Genomic DNA, 21800 nt, shown 5'->3' on the forward strand with positions numbered 1-21800 from the left:
TCCTTGTTAAGCCTTTTGTTTTCTTTATAGTTTCATTGCCTTTTTATAATGGGAGTTATTTTAAGTACCCTCTTTTTTGCTGTGGTTTTTTAGGATATATTTTTGATTACCACGATTTGATGGGTCATTCAAAGGCAATAGTGCGTTTTGTTTCTTGTTTTTCTTGTATTACAGTCTAAGAAAGTTAATATTAAGTAAACAACACAGTTTTCATATTCTCACTTGGCTTACCATGTACTTCCAGTCTTGTCTATTTTGATGGTAGCACTAGAAATAAATCAAATAATGGAAAATTGAGTTTTCTATATTATGTCAGTCCATTGTTTATTTCATGATCCTGCACAAAATATAGATGTGTGTAAATGAGTGCTTATGGTGGCTTTGTTTTCCAATTTGTGCTAAAGTAATTGCACTACTTGCCAACTTGCCACCAATATCAATGACTGGATGTATAATACTGAATGACCTAGATTGTCAATATCAGTTGATTTCTGGTCTACACTTTTTACTGAGATTCTGTAAGGTTCAATTTGTGTTTCTAGGTTCATTGAATTGTGTAGTAGTTCAAAACAAATCCCATTTATTGTTTCTAAGCCAGTTGAAGTGTTTTGATTTTGTTCTGCCTTGAGATAGAGTAGTGTTTTTGCTACCAGGAAAGTTACATATAGGAATAAGGACAATGTACCTGCATCTTCTGGTGATTATATCTATATATAATACAGCAGTGCCCTTTAATGTCATCATACTCTTATTTGAATTGCTGTCTCTTTTTCCATATACCTGCACTTCTAGGAGCATTGTCTATTTACAAGCATGTATATAAATTGTATTAATCATTAACAAATAAAGTACTTGAAGGAAGTATTGTCATTGATGTCAATAAAATAAAGGCAATCAAGATCATCAATATCAAAGAAAGAGAATGAAATCCATTAGACATAAAAGGTTTTAGATCATAACAGCACAGATGTGAGACGAACATATGAAATACTGCCAGCCATAGAAGCCATGTCATTGTATACTTGATGAATGAAGTATGGTAAACATGAATGAAGCCACAATATTACTCAAAGAGATGAGTTCAACATAGTATATGCAGTTAACAGATAACAAGTATCGTTGGCAAAGAAAGAATAATAAACATCAGTAAATACACACTTTCATGTTAATTATTCGATTGTTATTGCTCAAGATCTTTACATCATCTTGAAAATACAATTTAGTTAGTCTCCACCAATAATGATCGAATAATTAACATGTAAGTGTGCATTATCGATCATTATTGGTGGAGACTAACTATAATTTATTTTCAAAATGATGTAAAGATCTTGAGCAATATTCACCTCTGTTTCTGAATTCTTATATGAGTTTACTTATTTCTTTTATATATATATATATCCCTTTGTGCTGATGATAATAACTCTGTTTGATGTGTGCAGACCATCCTTCAACTATACTGAGGCAGATCTAACTTGATACAAGTATATATGCAATTCTGTATTTGCAAACTGAGATCTATATTACCAAAATAAGCATATATATGTGGTGTGTATATGTATGTAGATAAATATATAGATACATACACACATATGTGGATCCAGTACTCCCCGGTGTGGAGGTTTTATGTTTTTATGTATTTTTCTTCTTGCCTTTTTGTTGCATTGTTGGCATTTCTCGCATGGGAAGGGCAGTTTCTTGTGCAAGAAATGTATTGTTTCGTGCAGGCATACATTGTCCCTCACGCAAGAATACATTCTCTTGCATGAGTGTGTACATCCTCGCGAGTGCATTCACTCTCTTGTGTGCATATATATATATTGAGACATGGCCATGTGGGGGCATGACCCTATGTGGCTCATGCGTAGAGTCATGACCCTACGTGGTCATGCCTTAATACATATAATTTCAACAGTAATATGCCCGATATGGTAAACAACGTTTCATTAAGTTTCTATCAGTGAAAACATAAATGATACATATAAGATGTAATCGGTATTTGATTTGTAACCAATACACAATATTATTTGATCAGTATTCTAATTACAACCTATACATATTATTGTATGATCAACATTTTGGCATTTGATAATATATGTAAATATAAGTTTATGATTATATATATATATATTCAATCGGGACTTCATAATTAGATTTATCGTCAATCATGTATATTATCATATATTATATTTACTTATAGAGTTTGCTTCAATTTACTATGAGGCTAACATTCTCGACACTTTCTCTTCAGCAAGGAGAGAATTGAAGCAGATATAATAAAAGATTAAACACCACCTTAAGTGTGGTCTATGATATATTTATGTTATAGTGTCTGGCAAGATCTGGCCCAAAGAACCATAACAAATTGATTTTCATGGTGTTCGGCGAAATCTGGCCCAAAGAACCATGATAACACTTGCTCCAACACATTTTGGTGTTAGAAGATAGATCAATTATTGATAAAGTCATCATCTTACAATAGTGACCTCACACATGAAATATCATCACTTTTCATAACACAAATTTGCAAATAATCTAATTTTCAATTATTCATGAATATATTAAATAACAAATGTATTTACAAATTTGTCATGCCAAGTTTACCTTTGAAGTACTCTATTTTCAACCTTGCAAGAGGTTTGGTGAAAATATCAACATTTTGCTCATTAGTGCTGATATAGATTAGTTTGATGATATTTTTATCAACCATGCCTCTTATGTATGTTAAATTCTAGGATCATTTTTGCAAATGTAGAATCATGGCCATTGTTTTTGATAATTTTCAAATGTAGACTTGGATCTCATATAAATATAGGAGGACACATGTCTCTTCAAGAGACATGTCCCTATAGTTAATCATCATTTAATTATTAATAGCTATATGTATAACTCACCTTTAAGCATATATATAATATTAATATATTAACCATATATGTAATATATTATTAGATAATAATATATAATATATAATGCATAATATATATTATATTACATATATGATATATATATTATATATATATATGATATATATATTATAAGATATATAATGCATTATATATATAATATATATTATAAATATAAGCTATTTATCTTAAAGATAATTTACTATCAACGAGCTATCTCATGATAAAATCAATCTGACAGAAGCTACAACAAGGTCATGTCCTGTAGAGACATGACTCTACTTGGCCAAAGGCCACATAGGGTCATGCTCCTACTTGATCACCGTTGTTGTATAAGAAAATACAATTAGTTTGCTTCTCAATCGACAATCATGTGGTGATGAAACAATTACATTCAGGAACTTTATAACATGATAGTCTCTTTTGATATTATAAGAGCCCAATAAGTTAAGTCATTTATATATAAATAAATACACACACACACACACACACACACATATATATTCTTATCAATAATATGAGACATAAAAGAATGTTCATATAAATCATGAATACAAATACTCAATGTAATGAGTATATCACTTTGACTAACGCTATACTTCAACGCTCCCTCTTAGCAAGGGAGAAGTGACAAAACCATTTTATGAGATATCAATATCAAGGATATCTACACAACATATTATCTAACTCTAACACTCTGAAATAGTGACTTGTCAAATAACTACAATCACAATGCTATGAATACTATTATAACATATATTATGATCTCTAATTGTTTGAAACAATACCTAGAGCAATCATAATGCTTTCGTTATCAATGACTTCCTGCATATCCAGAACAAAATTGTCATAATAACAAGACTATCATTTGCAAGATCATCACCTTACAAAGATTACCTTCTGTTTGTTTGTTATCATGGTGCCCGGCAAAATCTGGCCTAAAGAACCATGATAACAGGTCTACCATTTTATAAGATCATCGTCTTATAATGATTACCTTCTATTTATATATGTCAATGAAAGATCGTCACCTTTCATTACATATCATATGTGAAATAGTAGTCAACATGAATCCAGTCAGATGGTGGTACAAAGGCTTTGACCTTAATTCTCTCTCACATAGAGGAATGCATCTCAAGGAATTTCACTTGGAACTTCTTCTCATAGAGAAGATATCATTCACAAAGGATTGCATCTCAAAATTTCTCCCTCCGAACATCGATCTTCGAAAGTTAGGTCCTGTAATTACTTCCTTAGAAATTCTCTTCACCCAAGTATGCCTTCTGAAATCACTCTAAATCAATTATCATATTTTTTGGTGATAATTCATCACTTCCTCATGATATATTTAGGAGTAGGCCCATCACATCATGTAGTCACCCATATGCATTTCTAGACTCCCTTTGAGTATCTAAGCTCCTGCGTTGCCTTAGGAGAAGTGTGATACTCCCTCTAGGTAGAAGAATCTCATAATCTCAATCATCAAAGATTTTTGCTTCAAGAGCCTTAGTTTATCTATCTTGATCATCAGGGTCTTTTCCTGTAAGAATATCCTCAAACGTAAAGAAAAATATCAAGGCAAATAACCCTTATAGTATGTATAGAATTACAAATAAGAGAGACTACAAAGAGTAGACAAATGTAAAAGATAAGAATACTACTTATCTGTACATGAAGATTCATAAATTATCTTTTGAGAATGAAATATTTCCCCTCCAAATAAGGTTCAAGTGGGAATGAAACATTGACTATTATTCCCCCTAGAATGTAAAATTTCCACTGATTTTTATATTGTTGAACAATTTTGTATCAAATATGATAGCTCCTTCCTAAGTTCCAACTTGCTCTTTTCATCCATTGAAGCTCCAAACATTCATTAAGCTTAATAGGAGAAGCGAACACAAACTCGTCCATAATATGCCAATACTTGATTGAGTATGATTGTCCCACTTGAATGACTCTACAACTCATACATCAAGTTTCATTTATCAAAGAGAGACTCGTAGATAGTTTAATTAAAGTCACAACTTTCTTATAATGTACACAAGGGGTAAGCCCATTCACTTAGTTGCATGACTTTCAGTCCTCTTGACTGTTACAATTTATCGATCACTAAAGATTCCATCACATCATTGGTTTACTCCCTCTTAATCAATATGATCGATATCATTGATGGTTGAAGAAACCATATCCTCTATCTGCTCCCTCTGTTTCAAGGTTGCCTGAAATGTCAAGCTCTCTGTTCCTGTAATAACATTCTTAGAGGAATAGATCAAGGCATATAGGTCTTATAACACGTATAGAATTACAAATAAGAGGTTGATTGCAATGAATAGATAAATATAATACTCAAGGAAAATACTTATCTCTACATAAACATCTTTGAGACAATCTTTCTTGATTCGTCCTCTTGATACTAATATCTATACTTCCTCTATATCTTTTACATTTTGAACACATTTGTTAAATGTTTCACATTATTCTAATATTTTAGGGAATCCTTAATCTCAGTTATGTTGGTCAAGATCAAATGAAGATCATTATCTTACGTATCAACATTATAAAGATTATAGAAAATAGTCATGTTAGTACGATCTCCCATTATGACACTACCATTTGAGTCAATCTTTCCATAAGATTTTATATTAATTGTAAAATATCCCTTCAAATATTCTTAAGATTTATAATATCAAATAAATATTATTTCACTTATATTTACATATAAGGTGATAAATGAATAATTATATAACATAATGATATAAAACAAATTCATAACATAAAGGAGTTCCATTGTACTTATATCCAATCCTTTTGGCAGTCGTGCCCTCTTCAAAATATGTCGAGGTCTATATATACATTGATCGTGCTTTATATCTTCATATACAATGATAATAGTAATCTGTAAATTATTGTTACCTATACTATTAGTACATCATAAATAATATATAGTCTAAATATATTTCACACATATGTCTTCCTTCAGTCGTCTACACTGATATTACCGCACCCAATAGTTCAAAGTTCTCACAAATATTTTAGAAAAATGATGTGGTGTGGATTGTGAAAAACATGAGTGGACATCAATGTATTTTCCAGATGGTCTATCATGCACTTGTGAATGATTCAGATATTATCTTGTAGATATCTTCCACCTCAATTTGTTGTATTTAGATCTCAGACATTGAGGTGAACGAAAATTTCAAATTAACAGAAAACTATCGTGCACTGACAAAGAAAACAACAAACTTAAGCATGTGTTGGCTCAGGGCCTCTATGAAACCCTATTTTGGAAGTCCTCATCAAAAGGAAGATTGTCCCTTTTTTTGTTTTGTTCCCAAACAAAATGATAAATCTCAATCAAGATATAATATTGACATGTCATTTCCTTCAAAATACGGCTTGGTATCCCCACAAATTCTAAGGAAAGTATTCGGCTAAGTCTCAAGCGATCACCTCTGGACAATAAATGCAATGTATTTGTACCTTAATTCTTCCACGTCATTATGCATATCATCCTACTCGATATTGGGTGAAAGAAATGCACTCCTTTGTTTGGTAAAATGATGCTTATGTCCTTAGTGTCTTTTCATCGCACATACGAGAGAAAAACATTCACACGATAGTTTTCCATATGGTGCCATTCACTTATTCTAAATTCATTGTTACTTTCCTTGGCATTCCTCAACTAAATAAATTACACTTCAGAAAATGATATTGATCATTAGACCACATCTTCCAAGTTTGTTTGAATCTAGACTATCCTCAACAATTCATTTGAACAATAGTGATCTTCAAGATAGATAAATTGTGTGTACAAGATTATTCTTTCCCGTATTCTCATATGAGGATCGTAGATTTATACGCAGCAGTCATCTTGATGCAGTCGATTAAGTCCAATTTAAAGTAGAGCAGAACACTTATTTCTTCCTTTATTGTTATTTGATGTCCTGTTTCCTGCCTCTCACCTCATCATATTATTATTACTTAATCTTTCTAAGATAAATCTCCCTTTCCCTTGCTTTTATTTCTCTATTGTAAATCTGCTAATTCTATATTTCCTTTTTTCATTTTCTACGTTTTGCAGCCTGGAGCTTTGATACCATGCTAAATTCTAGGATCATTTTTTGCAAATGCAAAATCATGGCCATTGTTATTGATGATTTTCAAATGTAGACTTGGATCTCTTATAAATATGAGAGGAGAAGACATGTCCCTATATTTAATCATCATTTAGTTATTAAATAACTATAACTCACCTTTAAGCATATATGCTATATTAATATATTAACCGTACATGTAATACATTATTATATTATTATATAATAATATATAATGCATAATATATATAATACATATTATATTACATATATATATATATATTTTATATATATATATATATATATAATGCATTATATATATATATATATATAATATATTATATTACATATATAATATATATTATATATATAAGATATTTATCTTAAAGATAATTTACTATCAACGAGGTATCTTATGATAAAATCAATTCGATAGAAGCTACAACAAAGTCATGTCTCATAGAGACATGACTCTACTTGGCCAAATGCCACTTACGATCATGTCCCTACTTGATCACCGTCGGTGTATAAGCAAATACAATTAGTTTGCTTCTCGATTGACAATGGTGGTAAAACAATTACATTTAGGAACTTCATATCATAATAGTCTCTTTTGATATTATAAGAGCCCGATTAGTTAAGTAAAGTCATGTAATAACCCCAATTGGTTATAACTTCTTCAAACACCAAAATTTTTTATACTTCAGTTGTTTGACATTTCGTCAAACACTTTGCAAGCAAGCTCTGATACCACTGTAATGGCCCTCTTCAAATTTGCTCTCAAAAAATGCTGATGAAAGCTCAAGGAATTTCATCAAAGAATTCACATGCAAGGGACGTATGATTGATATAGTATTTCAGCTGGCTTTAAATGACTTTTTTCAATTTGCATCAATGAGAATCTTGTGCTAGAAGACTCCAAATGGACTACACAATGGCCTAACATGAGTGTGCTACTAATTTTGACAATATTCAGTGCATATATAAGATCCAAGCATGAGAAATGAACACCTACAGCCAACTGGCATTTTTACAAACAGTTGGTATGCAAACTAACTAGCTGATAAATAGTGATATTGAATTGCTTAAATGACACCAGCAACTATTATCTTCTTAATATGCAATGAAATTTCTAATACAATGCTCATGAAATATGGCCAAGACTTTTGGCATTTACATGGATTACAAAATGATAATGCTGGTATAATGCACACTTACAGCTGAAACTTATAACACCTAAAAAAACAATACTAATAAAGGAACCTGGTTGTAGATGGCTGTAATAATTTTCTTCAATGCTGCCCCTTATGCTTTGCTTTTCCGATTTGCTTTTTCGAACTGCTTTTTCGGACTGCTTTTTTCGGCCTGCTTTTTCGGTTCCGCTTTTTCGGACTGCTTTTTCGGCCTGCTTTTTTGGTTCCGCTTTTTTGGACTGCTTTTTCGTATGTGCTTTTTCAGACTGCTACCCTGTTGAATCTCAAGACCATATCTTTCAATGGCGTCAAGATTTTCAGCTTGAAGGGATTTCGTCTTTCAAACTATTGAGACATAATCTACAGAAAATTTTTCAATTTTTTTGATATTTCCAAGCATGCTTAAAAGAAGCTCTTCCACTTCTTTTATAGTGTTCTCACAAGAGCTCCATCCTTCATTTTCTCAATGTGGGATAAAACATAACTCTCTTTATGTAACTTATGTCTCCAATGTGTTATAAAATAAAGGAGACTCTTTTAATTTAAATATTTCCCACAAACTATAGTCTATGCATTAATAAAGTTAAATATTTAAATTTAACTTTATAAAATAGCTTTATCAAAGCATAACAAATCTTATCAATGCTAAACAAGTCTTCTTGTCGATTTTAAACAATTACCATCGACATATCGTTGCCACTAGATGTCCGCCCATGTCCAAGATGACTTACTATAAATAGTAAGTATGTCCAAAGTTGCCTTAAAACCCCTCAGAAAGACCTGCAACTGAAACTATCTAGGCCAAATGGCCTCTAAGTCCCTTTAATGTTCTGGTTAGCCTACGAGATTGTGGGAAAATAGGCTAACAACAACATCATGCTATAAATGTTAAAAAGGGCACATTACAAGTCATTTATAAATAAATAGACATATATATATATATATGAGACATAAATCAATGTTCATATAAATCATGAATACAAATACTCAATGTAATGAGTATATCACTTCGAATAATGCTATACTTCAACAATGTAATAGTATGGAGTCGTGATGTGCTTTGATCGATTGTGGAAGACAAGATTAGCAGTAAGTTTGATGCAGCTCTGGGTATCACAATAAATCATTGTGGTACTTAGTTGCTTTCTAAAAAGTCCAAAAATAGCTTTCTCAACCATACTGCTTCACGAGCTCCCATGGAGGCTGCCATATATTCAACTTTGGTGGAACTCAAGGCAACTGTTGGCTATTTTCTACCAAACCAAGATATCATTGCTGATCCAAGACTGAAGCAACACCCTGTAGTACTCTTGCGGTTTACGGAACGGCCAACCCAATCAGAATCAATATATCCTTCAAGTTTATTCTCAACATTTTTGTACTTGAAACCAAGACCAATAGTACGATTGAGATATCTCAAGATATGTTTAGCAACCATCAAATGAATCTTCTTTGGTTCACACATGAAATGATTTAAAACATTGGTGGCATAGCAGATATTAGGCCTAGTGTTTATTAAATACATAAGTGATCCAATATCTGTCTGTAGAGAGTGTGGTCAATAAGTTCTGAATTCACAACTTCTTCTTTTAGCTTGTGTAGATTTGTTTCCATCGGAGTTCTAGAGGTTTGCAGTCCATCATACCAAATCCAGTTAATATGTCATGGGTGTACTTCCCCTGATTTAGAGAAATATGGTTTTTCTTTTGACATACTTCTAGACCCCAAAAGTAGTGTAGTAGGCCTAGATCCTTCATTTCAAATTCAGCTACAAGATCTTGTTTGCATCTTTCAATTAAATGATCTTCACCTGTTATTAATAAGTCATCAACATATAAAACAAGTATTAACATGTCATCATTAGATATTTTGAAATATATGTTAGGATCAACTTCATTTTTGGAGTGTCCTAGTTTGGAGAGGTAGCTATCTATCCTTTCATACCAAGCTCGTGGTGCTTGTCTGAGGCCATAAAGAGTTTTCTTTAGTTTACATACATATAGGTTCTTATCTTTTATTACAAAACCTTATGGTTGTTCGATATATACTTCTTCATTATTGATACCATTTAGAAATGTGGTCTTGACATCTATTTTATGTATCTTCCATCCTTTGGATGCTGCAATTGCAATAATTGTCCTTATTGAAGTGTATTGAGCAATTGAAGCAAATGTTTTCTCATAATCAATACCTACCTTTTGGGAGAAACCTCGAGCAAACAATCTTGCTTTATGTTTTTCAATACTACCATTTGAAGCATACTTGATTTTGTATAACCACTTTGATGAAACAACTGATTTGTCTTTTGGCCTAGGTATAATATCTCAAACATCATTTTATAATATGGATTTATATATTTTGACCATATCATCTTTCCATGCTTGATAAGATAGGGCTTCTTCAACAGTTAATGGTTTAGATTTTGTAAGCTAAGTTACTAGTGCAAAGTAACGAGATTTATTTCTAGTTTTCTTGCTCTCTTTAGAGATTTCATTTGATTCAACATTATTTCCTTCAATCATTTTCCTTGCCCATAATGGCCTTTTCTTGATATTAGAGATCTCTCTATTTTCTGTGTCCGATAATAGTTCATTCTCTTCTGATATGTTTTGCCTATGATTTTTGTCTAATTCCGTGATTGGCTCATCCTCTGTGCTAGTAGATAGTTTTAAGGTAGTGTTTTCTTCAAATTTGACATATTTGCTGATTTCAACTGATCTCTACCTAGGTATATAGACTCTATACCCTTTGGTGTTTCCACTGTACCCAACAAATATTCCTTTCTTCATGGATGGTTCTAACTTCGTTCTCTTTTCTTTAGGTATGTGAATGTAAATGGGGCAACCAAATATTATAAGATGACTTAGGTCATGTTTAATCCCTGAAAAGGCTTCTTCGGGGGTTATGTTTTTTAGGATTGAGTGTGGGCATGTATTTTGAATACATATAGCAGTATTAGTGGCCTCAGCCCATGATGAGAAGTGTAAATTTTGATCATGTAGCATGGCTTTTGCTGCTTCAACAATGGTTCTTTTTTTTTTCTGCCATCCCATTCTGTTGAGGATTATAAGGTACAATATACTCCCCCTTAATCCCAACAGAGGTGGAAAAGTCTTTGAAATTTTCAGAGGTGTATTCACCCTCATTGTTTGATCTTAGAGTTTTTATTCTTTTTGACGTTTGATTTTCCACAATTGCTTTGAACTCTTTAGCTTTCAATAAAACTTCATTTGATTCTTTGACCTTTAGATAGTAAATCTAGGTTTTCCTAGAAAAATCATCAATAAAGATTATGTAGTATGAGTATCCTCCTAGAGAAAGTGTTGGCATAATCAGTGTGGACTAGTTCCAAAATTGATTTAGATTTGTGTTCGCTTGGAGGAAAAGGTCTGTTTATATTCTCTTCTAGAGCACATCCTTTACAAATGCCTATGTGGTTTGAAATTAAGTTAGGTGTTCCAGTGGTGATTTTTTCTATATTTGGTAGTGTATCGAATCCAATATGTCCGAGCTGTGTATGCCATATTTCATTAGGGTTTGTTACTTCATGATTTAGGGTTTTCTTTTGGATGTTACGCAGTTTATATAGGGTTCCATCTCTAGATCCTATGGTGATAGCTTACTTGAGGTTTGAGTTTTTAGGCCAGCACAAAACTTTGTCTTTATTAAAAGTGGCATGATACCCTTCATCTGCAAGTCCATAGATGGATACTAGATTCCTTTTTATGTCATGTACAAAAAGAACATCTTTCAATTTTAGAGTAATCCCAGTTCTTAGTTTTATAGAATAGGTCCCAATTCTTTTTATTGGATAGGTGGAGTTATCTCCAGTGGTGACTCCTTCAGTGAGATAATTTCCAAAAGTTTCAAATTTATCTCTGAATCTCATTATGTAATGGGATGCACCACTGTCTATTGTCCACACATTTTTGTTGGATTTCATCTCACTTGATAGTGCTAAGTAAAATAATAGATTTTCTTCCCTTTTTGTTTGGACTAAGCAGGCTAGAATTTTCTCCCTTTTTGGACAGAGTCTGAAGGTATTTCCAAATTTCTCACACTTGTAACATTGAACTTTGGAGAAGTCTTTTCTGTTGTGATTATTGTTTCCTTTTCGTTGATCATTTTTCTTCCCTTTATGTTTAAATGTTCTCTTCTTCCCTCTGTTATTAGAGACTGAGAAAAGAGCTTGATTTTGTTCCTTTTCATTTGAAATGATCCCTCTAGAAATTAGTCTTGATTCTTCTGAGGTGCAATCATTTTTAAGTTGATCAAAAGCTGGTATTAAAGGTTTGCTAACGACTTGGATGAATGCTTCCAAAGATATAGGTAGTCCTCTAAGTGCTATTATGGACAATTCATGAACTTCTACTTTGTTTCCAATAGAGGATAGTTGATTCTTTATTTCGGCAAATCTTCCATAGTAGGATGAGATTGACTCTCCTCTATTCATTTTTATATTCATAAGTTGATTTTTTAATGTAAGCAATCTACTTGAGTTGTTGATCTCAAATGTATCTCCAATTATTTAAAATACTTCAAATGCTTTCTTTAGATTTGATATGGAAGGAAGAATATGATCTTTTATTGAATCAACAATGATTTTCCTGGCTTTATTATTTCGTCTTTTCCAAGTGGCTTTTTCTGCTTCATCTTCAGGTATTGAAATGTCTGTTTCAATGAATGATTCTAATTCCAATTCTTCGAGGATTGCTGTATTTCAAATTTTCCATGAGAAGAATTTTTTTGCTACTTCAAGCCTATACTTGACTCTAACATTGTTTGCCATGATGTTTATTTTAAGAAGTTAGTTTAACAATCTCTCTACCAATTTGGCTCTGATACCATGTTAATTATTCGATCGTTATTGGTGGAGACTAACTAAAATGTATTTTCAAAATGATGTAGAGATCCTGAGCAATATTCAACTCTGTTTCTGAATTCTTATATGTGTTTACTTATTTCTTTTGTATATATATCCCTTTTTGCTGATGAGAATAACTGTTTGATTTATGCAGACCATCCTTCAACTATACCAAGGCAGATTTAACTTGATACAAACATATATGCAGTTCTGTATTTGCAAACTGAGATCTATATTGCCGTGTTATTGATATATCTCTGCAGTTTTATATATATATGTATGTATGTATGTATATGCATTGAGACATGGCCATGTAGGGGCATGACCCTACGTGGCTTGTGCAATGTAGAGTAATGACCTTACGTGGTCATGCCTCAACACATACCGTTTCAACAGTAATATGCCCGATATGGTAAATAACGTTTCATAACGTTTCTATCGGTGATAAAACATAACCAATACATATAAGATGTATTCGGTATTTGATTTGTAATCGATACATAATATTATTTGATCGGTATTCTAATTACATCCGATACGTATTATTATATGATTGGCATTTTGGCATTTGATAATACACACACACATGCACACACACATTCAATCAGGCCTTCATAATTAGATTCATCATCAGTCATCTATATTATCATATATTATATTTAGTTATAGAGTTTGGTTCAATTTACTATGAGGCTAACATTCTCAGCATTATATATGTCCAAATTCACGAATCTGGAAACTCAACATAATTTGAACAACTAATATGAAAACAATAAATCTGGAAACTCAACAGATATGATCTTGTCTAAGAAGTTTGGCCTTCAAAGAATGTTGCTTTGAAATTCATATGGAAGACTGAATGGGTGACATATCAAAAGTTTAGCGTATGCATACATGGTAAAAACGTGACCATCTTCAGACAAGGAAGAATGGAAGATTAGTTTAATGGAAGAAATACTAAAAATTAGATTCATGTCAGCAATATTGGAACTATTGAAAAACGTTAGAGATGAGGCCAAGCGTTGTCGTGAAAGAAGCCTTTATCCAACATCCAAATCAGAAGATCTGAGTCAATGCGAGGGATCAAAAAGTTCCCTGACAGAGAAACAGAAGCAATAGGTAATGAAGTAATAACGCAGAGCTAAAAACGCATTAGAAAGTTACTAGAGGCAAGAATGTAAGATAAAGACCAGACAACACTAAGCAGCAATAATTACAAGAAACACTCCAGTCTGAATACAAATTAAGATAGCGATGGAAACAAGAGTTATATGTATCGAACATTGGAAGTCAACAATAGTGTCCCTAAATAAAAATAAAAAAGCATTCCACAGAAGCAATATTGTTCAAGCCATGTGATTTTGAAGGGAGCTACAATAATATAAAAATAATTTTCATAATCAATATAATGGAAGTCATCACGTAACATCAATCAAAATTTGTTGCCATTAAACTCAGACAAGTTCAATAAAATGTTAAACTACACCAAGGTCAAAAGAATTAATTAAAACTGTGCACATCGTGAACCAGAATAGGGTTTCCTGATGCAGCGATTATATATGGAGCCAGAACATTAAAATAACTACATCCCGATGATTAGTAACAGGTAATAACAAATACAACACTGACATTGGAAGAGAAAGACATAAGTTGTAATCTATATGCGGCGCTCAAAGTTTTCCCTAGACAACTACATCAATATCATATTCAATGGACAGATTGAATAATGTTTTGTTAAAATCAAAAGCTCATTATTATTCCTAACAAGTAATTAGTATGGAAGTTATTTAGGAAATGAAAGCCATCTGGTATGAATTAAGGGATATTACCTTTCTGTAAAAAGACATGTATTTTGAAAAAGATGTTTAGAAGATATAAACGAGACTTCTATTTTTCCAAAAAAAGGTCAGCAGATAGAGCAGCTTGGATGAGAGGAGCAGAAATTAAAATATATATTCATATATTATAAATCTGATAAATATTTAATCAGAATTTGTAAAGGAGTGTGAGGAGCCCAAAATTATATATCTATTGAAAAAGATTGGCTGACTTCAAGACAAAAGAAATTACATAGTTCCATCATCAGTTGTTAAAACAACAAAGGCAGAGCTGGAGTTCCATTATATATATTTTGCCGTGGTTTTTCTTGCATTGGGTTTCCATGTAAATCCTCGTGTTATTGTGCTCAAGTGCATAATTTTTTTATATAATTATTTGAAGTTATTAAAGCAATTGTTTGGATGAAAGTTTTAAATTTGCAAAAAATGTTAATATACTGATTCAGGCCTCCCCCTCGGTATATTCGTGTGCTCATAAGTACTAAGATGCTGATTCAAGGCTGCTGTTCCTGGAAAAAATCTTTTAAAATTCCATTATACATATATATATATATATATATATATATATATATATATATATATATATATATATATATATATATATATATATATATATATATGTATGTATATGTATATGTATATGTATATGTATACAGGTATTATATATTTTATATTCACAACATTCATCCAAGAGACTCAAATTTTGCAAGCTGTACTACACAACCGAATTCCTTTGTAAGCCATGTATAATTGAACATTAGTAGCTTGAGTTTAAAGATCGTCATTTGCCATCTCATTTTGTTTAGCTTGCAGGCATAGAAGGTTCTTTATTTATGCTCCCAACTGGTTCTCAATTTGCTTATCCTGTCAAACTATTTTTCTCTAGCAGTATGTGAACCTTGTTTGACTTTGTCCTCTCTGTTGTGGGATTGGTTCCTGAGAAATTCGTTTTTGTTGACTTGTATTTAAGGGACACAGGGTTTGTGTGATGCAGTTGAATTGCTTATCTATTCTACTTAAACTTCTCACCCTTCCAGAATTCCACAGGAATTATGAATAAATCGTAAGAATAGTCAGAAACTAGGAAGCAGTCCTTTTGACAACAATGGCAATTTATTGTATCAATTGAATCAGTGGGTGGGAAAATCAGAAAATTAAATGTGTCAAATAAATTACATATATTTTGACAGCATATCTTACATCTTTGCCATATCTATTATTGCTAAACTGTGTTTTATGGCCTTTCTGTGACCCATTCTTAATTTGGAGAATAGTAGTATAAAAATGCCATACATGTATTATGGCTTTTATTTCAAGTTTTGAAAATCATTTTTTGTAAATAGTTGCTGACTAGAAAGTAAATATCAGTACAGTGTTTTCAACAGTTCACTTTATTAACAAATTTATTCTTTCTGTAATCATAGAAGTTGTTTCTAATTTTTATTTTTTTGTATTTTTTAACTGTTTTCTTCCAATGCATCTTGGAACAGATTATTGACGAATGGAATGAGCAACTTGGCCTAAAGTCTAGTAAGTATTTACTGCTATAGATTGTACATCAGATTGTAGATCCTAATTAATGGTTGCGAGTGTTTGGGTAATTAGTTTTTTTGAATGTATGGTTGGTCTCCATATATAGACTAGAAATAGGAAAGGCCATGGGCTATATTCAGAATATAGATAGTCAAGTAAATTTACAGAGTTATTTGACAGCTTTTTTTAATTTATATTTACATTAACTTGTTCAACTGTAAGGTCTACCTTTTGTAATAAAGTCAATGTAGTGATTCAATGATGAGTTTGCTAAGTTATTGTTTTGAGTTCTGGTTTACAACAATGAAGTGCTAATTCATGGTTTTCTTTTCACCATTTCAATTTGGTATTGATGAAAGAACGTTGTTAGGTTGAATTGAGTTTATTACTTTTTTTTGGGTGCCACCAATGTCTACTATAAGACATTGAGCTTTCAAATGGCAACTATTGGAAGGAAATGTTGTACACTGTGAAGAGAATCCATCAATATCTACTAGAAGATATTAAACTTTCAAATGTCAGCTATTGGAAGGAAATATTGTCTATCGCGAAGAGATTCAAAAGAATTTATTCATGAATTAAATGTTGTGATTTGTCAAAAACTAAGTTGTTATTGTCATGTCCCCATTTTTAGTAGGTTCTTGCAGTTGGCTTGGTTAGTTCATCATTGCAACCCTCATGAGTTGACAGTGGGATTTGAGGGTCTTAGTTGTGGGGTTATAGGCTTTCTAGTAGCCTATGGTGAGTCTTGGCTCAATTTTCAGGAACTTACTATTTATAGTAAGTCAACTGTTGGTTCCGATGAGCTCAGTTGAGTTAGAAGAGTTGAGTGATGCTCTTAGTTTTAATTTTCGAGCCTTTGGTTTGGCCTCCAAAATCTTGGAGGGAGTGTCTATTTATAAAAAGTCACCTTGTTAGGTTCATTCACTGTCTTTCTTCATTAGGATCTCTCCAATTCATTCATTAGTCGTTTTTGCAAGACAGGTGAATTATTATTATTCTTCATTTTTGCTGCTGAGGTTGCTATTTTTGCTGCCGAGGTTGCTAGTTTTCTACCTTAGTGTCATATCTTGTTGGAATTGGGTTGGAAAGTTTCAAATCTTGGGCATAAGAAATGGTGGCCTTGTTTGTGATAATGTTATGATATGGTTGAAAAGGTCATTTTTGTGAGCTAAAAGAAATTAATAAATTATATTATTTTGCATGTTATAAAATGATGTTGTGTTGAGGAAGCCTCTTAAGTGAAGTTGCATTTGGGAAAATTTGTGCCAATGGGGGTTATAAATATGGGCTCATTTTGATGGAAAAGCATCCGATTGTTTATTTGTTTCTTATTGCTCGTGAAGAGTTTCTTGTTGCTCAAGAAGAGTTTCTTGAAGTTGTTGATTTCTATGCCCTTGCTGAGGTATAAGGGTTTGATTTGAGGTTCCTGAAGCAGAGTTTGTCCAACATACTGCTGAGGTATAGTAGCTTGGAATTGGAGTCTAATGAGTTGATTTGGGAGTCTTCCATTTCTGTTCTAGTTGTTGATTGGAAGACAATTACTGTGTTGGACCTGAAGCAGCGATTGGGAATCGCTTCATGCTGATGTTTTGATGCTGAAAGGTGCATGTGCATATTCTTGGTGGTTGTTTCTGTGGTAGAGTTTGCACATAATTGTGATTTGTGATCACTAATATCAGACCTTCACATATTTCTACCGGCCTGCGAACTTATTTCAGACCTTGCAATTTTATATACAGGCCCCACGTTTGTCGTCAGGAAATAATGTAACAGGATGTTCTTGACGAGGTATCGGGAGGTTCCCGACGGTGTATCAGGAGGTTCCCGACGGTGTATTAAGGGGTTCCCGTCGAGGTATCGGGAGGTTCCCGACAGAGTATCGAGAGGTTTCTGTTAGTGTATCGGGATGTGTGCTGTCAGGTCGACATGTATTGGGATGTATCCAGAAGGTTCTATTACTGTAGTTGACATGTTGTATGTGGTCGACGGATACCTTCGAGAAGGTTCCTCGGACAGTATTTATATCTCCCTCGGGATCATTGTAATCATCATCATATCATAACCTAATGTAATATCTTGGCATATGCGAATAACAAGAGGAGTTCTGCTGTTCGAGTTCGTGTTCATTATCTGTGTGCAATTCTTAATTAACTTATGCGGTAAACATTTGGCGCCGTTGCCCGATGGACCTGGAAATGAAGAGTAATGCCGAATCAGCTGAACAAGAATAAGAACAAACTAAAGGACAAGGACGAAATACGCACAACACACGGCGATTTGATTTTGGCGCAGCAAGCTGAACGCAGAAAGAGATTCCAGAAGATTGCTGCCGACGGACGCAGAAGCGAGGAAGCATTGTTGGAGGAGACGCGATAGCGAGTGGAATTGGTGGAAGAGGCAAGGGAGGAGTTTTTGAATTTGTGTTTGCTGAGGGAAGACAATCCAGACGGAAGAGAATCAACTCGCACGGCTCGGAGTGCTGAAGGAGCAAGAGCGTGGAGTGAACTCTTCGTCCAGGATCCACTTCCAGAAGGAACATATTCACTTAACGGAGACCCTTCTTCACCAAACACAGCTGTCGGGATACCAAGTGTGAGCATTGGAATACCAAGCGTGAGCGTCGGGATGGCGGGACCAAAGGAGAAGTTACCTAAATTTGATGGTGATGGAGCAACTGATCCCATCAGACATTGTAAAACCTGTGAAACGATTTGGAGAGCTAATGGCATAACGGATACAAATGAATGGATGAGGCAATTTCCGGCAACCCTATGCAGTGTTGCAATTGATTGGTTTATTGATACCGATCCACAAAAGTTAAACAGTTGGGATAACATTAAAAAGGAGTTCATCGTTGAATTTCAACTTGTGTGCGATGATAATGAAATTGTAGCGGAGATATTCAATACTAAGCAGGGGAAGAATGAAACAGTCCGACTCTTCGCAAGGAAATTGAAGGATTTGATCAATAAGATGGAGAATAACCCAGCTGACGGGTTACAGAAACGATGGTTCATTGAAGGCCTTCACCCAAAGCTGCGAAAGAAGATGAAGATTGTGCCACCATCGACATACATTGAAGCATATAACCGAGCAATGAACTTGGAAAGTGAACAGAAGACCAAGAAGAAGAAGAAGAATAGTTCATCCGATTCAGATGACGACGCCTCTTTAGGAGAAGATAGCAGTGATGATGAGGGTAGCAGCAAGAAGGTTCGTGCCCTTCAGAAAGACATGATTCGAATGATGAAGGAATTCAAGAATATGAACAAAGAAACTAAAGGCAATGAACTATGGTGCACGGAGTGCAAGAAGGAGGGCCATACGAAGGGATCCTACCCAAAAGAGCAATTTTGCGAGATTTACCAGATTATGGGACACTCGGTAAAAGAATGTCCTTTCAATTTGAAAACAAGAACACCGCAGCAAGTGTTCCTAACACAGGAAGCATCCGCGTCCAGAGGAAGCGGGAACAACAGTACAGAGGGTGCCACGTCGAGAGGATATAGAAATAATCGGCGAGGTCAAAACAACAACAATAGTGGCAACAATAATGGCGGAAGAAGTCGAATCCAGTATGATGCGAATGGCCGACCGATAGTTCAATGCCGCGCATGCAATCTGTGGGGTCACTTCGCTCGAGAATGCACAACGGCGAACACACCAAAGCTGCTATGTCGATGGTGTGGACCTGGCGATCATGATGATGCTAAGTGCCCGAAGTCCGAAGTAAATTTGATTACCGTTGGGATAGACGAGGAAGAAGTTTTGGCTATCACGCGGAAGCAGGCGAAGCTCTACCTTGATCCGACGGAGGAAAAGAAGAGACTGGAGGAAGCCCGTGCAGAGATCCAAAGAGCAACGCAGGGAGAAACGACACACTTGAAGGATACACCTGGCACCTCTATGCGGAATTGTGCAGAACAAAACATTGTAAGGAAAATATTACAGGCTGAGATACCCGTCAGGATAAATGATCTGTTGCTCACTATGCCTCAGCTCCAATCGACACTCGCAAACATCGTTCTCGCTACTAAACTCCCAGGAGAACATGGAAGGGAGCAGGAAAGTGGAGCAAGTACAACAGACAAAAAGGAGAAGGAAAATGGCGCAAGTGCAGAAGATTCGATGCTGTTAGCCCTCTCATCCGGTCGCCATCCGACAGTCGTCGAAATGGGAATCCTCGGGACCGTATTGACGGAAACGATTGTGGACGGAGGATCCGGTGTCAATGTGTTGCCTGAAGACACCTGGAAAAGCTTGGGACAACCGACATTATGGCCACCTACCTTCCAACTGCTAACAACCGATCAACATGGAATCAAGCCATTGGGAGTCCTGATAACACAACCAGTGACGATTGGAACACAATCATTCTTGTTGGATTTCGTCGTGATCCCATTGAAGCGGAGAGGATATGATACCATTTTGGGCTGGGGGTGGTTGATACAAGCCAGGGCAAAACACGATTGGAAGAAAAATACTTTATCACTTGAAAGCAAAGGCCGGAAGTATGTCATCAATCTACACACTCAGATGGTTGGAGAAGAAGCTCTATCGTCGGATTCCGAAGGAGAAGAGGATGAGAGGAGGCAGAGTATGGAACCCGATCAGGAGGGAGTCCTACGATTGGAAGGAGATGATGATCTGGATTCAGTAAATGGTCTTTACCACTGGCGGATAGAGGATTACGAGCTCTTTCCAAGTTGTAATATGCTAAGGATCGACGAAGGTAAGAAAGAAGAAGGAAATGAATGTCCGAAAGAACATAGAGAAGCCGAAGGAGGAAATGAAAGTCCGAAGGAACACAGAGGAGCCGACGGAGGAAATGAATGTCCGAAGGAACATGGAGAAGCCGAAGGAGGAAATGAATGTTCGAAACAACACAGAGAAGCCAAAGAAGGAAACACGGGTATGATTGAAGCTGAAGGAAAGAACATATAGTACGAACCCAAAAGGAGGAAAGATTCCACTATATGACCACGCAGGAAGACAGTATTACGTCGAACCACAGATATAGTAGAGAGGTGCCAGCAGCAAGGAAGACACATCATACGATCTGCACAAAAAACAAAGCGGATGGGTTTAATAAAAGTTGTAGCAGTATGGAGTGGACGTGTTATTGACGGACAAAAGGGGCAGCTGACAGAGTCCATGGTAGCGAGCTTCGATAACAAATTGGGCGATATGGAGATGACACAGAACAGGTGTAGCAAGTTTCAACTCGGACAGTGGGTGTTGAAGTACAACAATCGGAATGAGATCAAACCAGGAAAGTTCAAACTTAAATGGGTCGGGCCGTATCAAATTCGGGAAGTGGATGGTAATGGAGCAGTAAAACAATGGATGCTAGACAGAAAGGGAGTCGTCGA

At 34.5% G+C, this 21800-nt stretch overlaps 1 protein-coding gene across 1 annotated transcript in view; it reads left to right on the forward strand.

Moving 5' to 3' along the window:
* LOC149559251 (spindle/kinetochore-associated protein) overlaps positions 1-21800 on the forward strand; it is a 188996-nt gene that overhangs the window by 123727 nt on the left and 43469 nt on the right. The window contains exon 5 of the mRNA XM_089833178.1: positions 16383-16422. Within this exon, the coding sequence (XP_089689304.1) occupies positions 16383-16422 (40 nt within the window). The remainder of the gene's footprint in view (positions 1-16382; positions 16423-21800) is intronic.

This window comes from Cupressus sempervirens, chromosome 5 (assembly GCF_028749045.1).
Source record: "Cupressus sempervirens isolate cs-2001-9-10 chromosome 5, ASM2874904v1, whole genome shotgun sequence".
Classification (NCBI taxonomy): domain Eukaryota; kingdom Viridiplantae; phylum Streptophyta; class Pinopsida; order Cupressales; family Cupressaceae; genus Cupressus; species Cupressus sempervirens.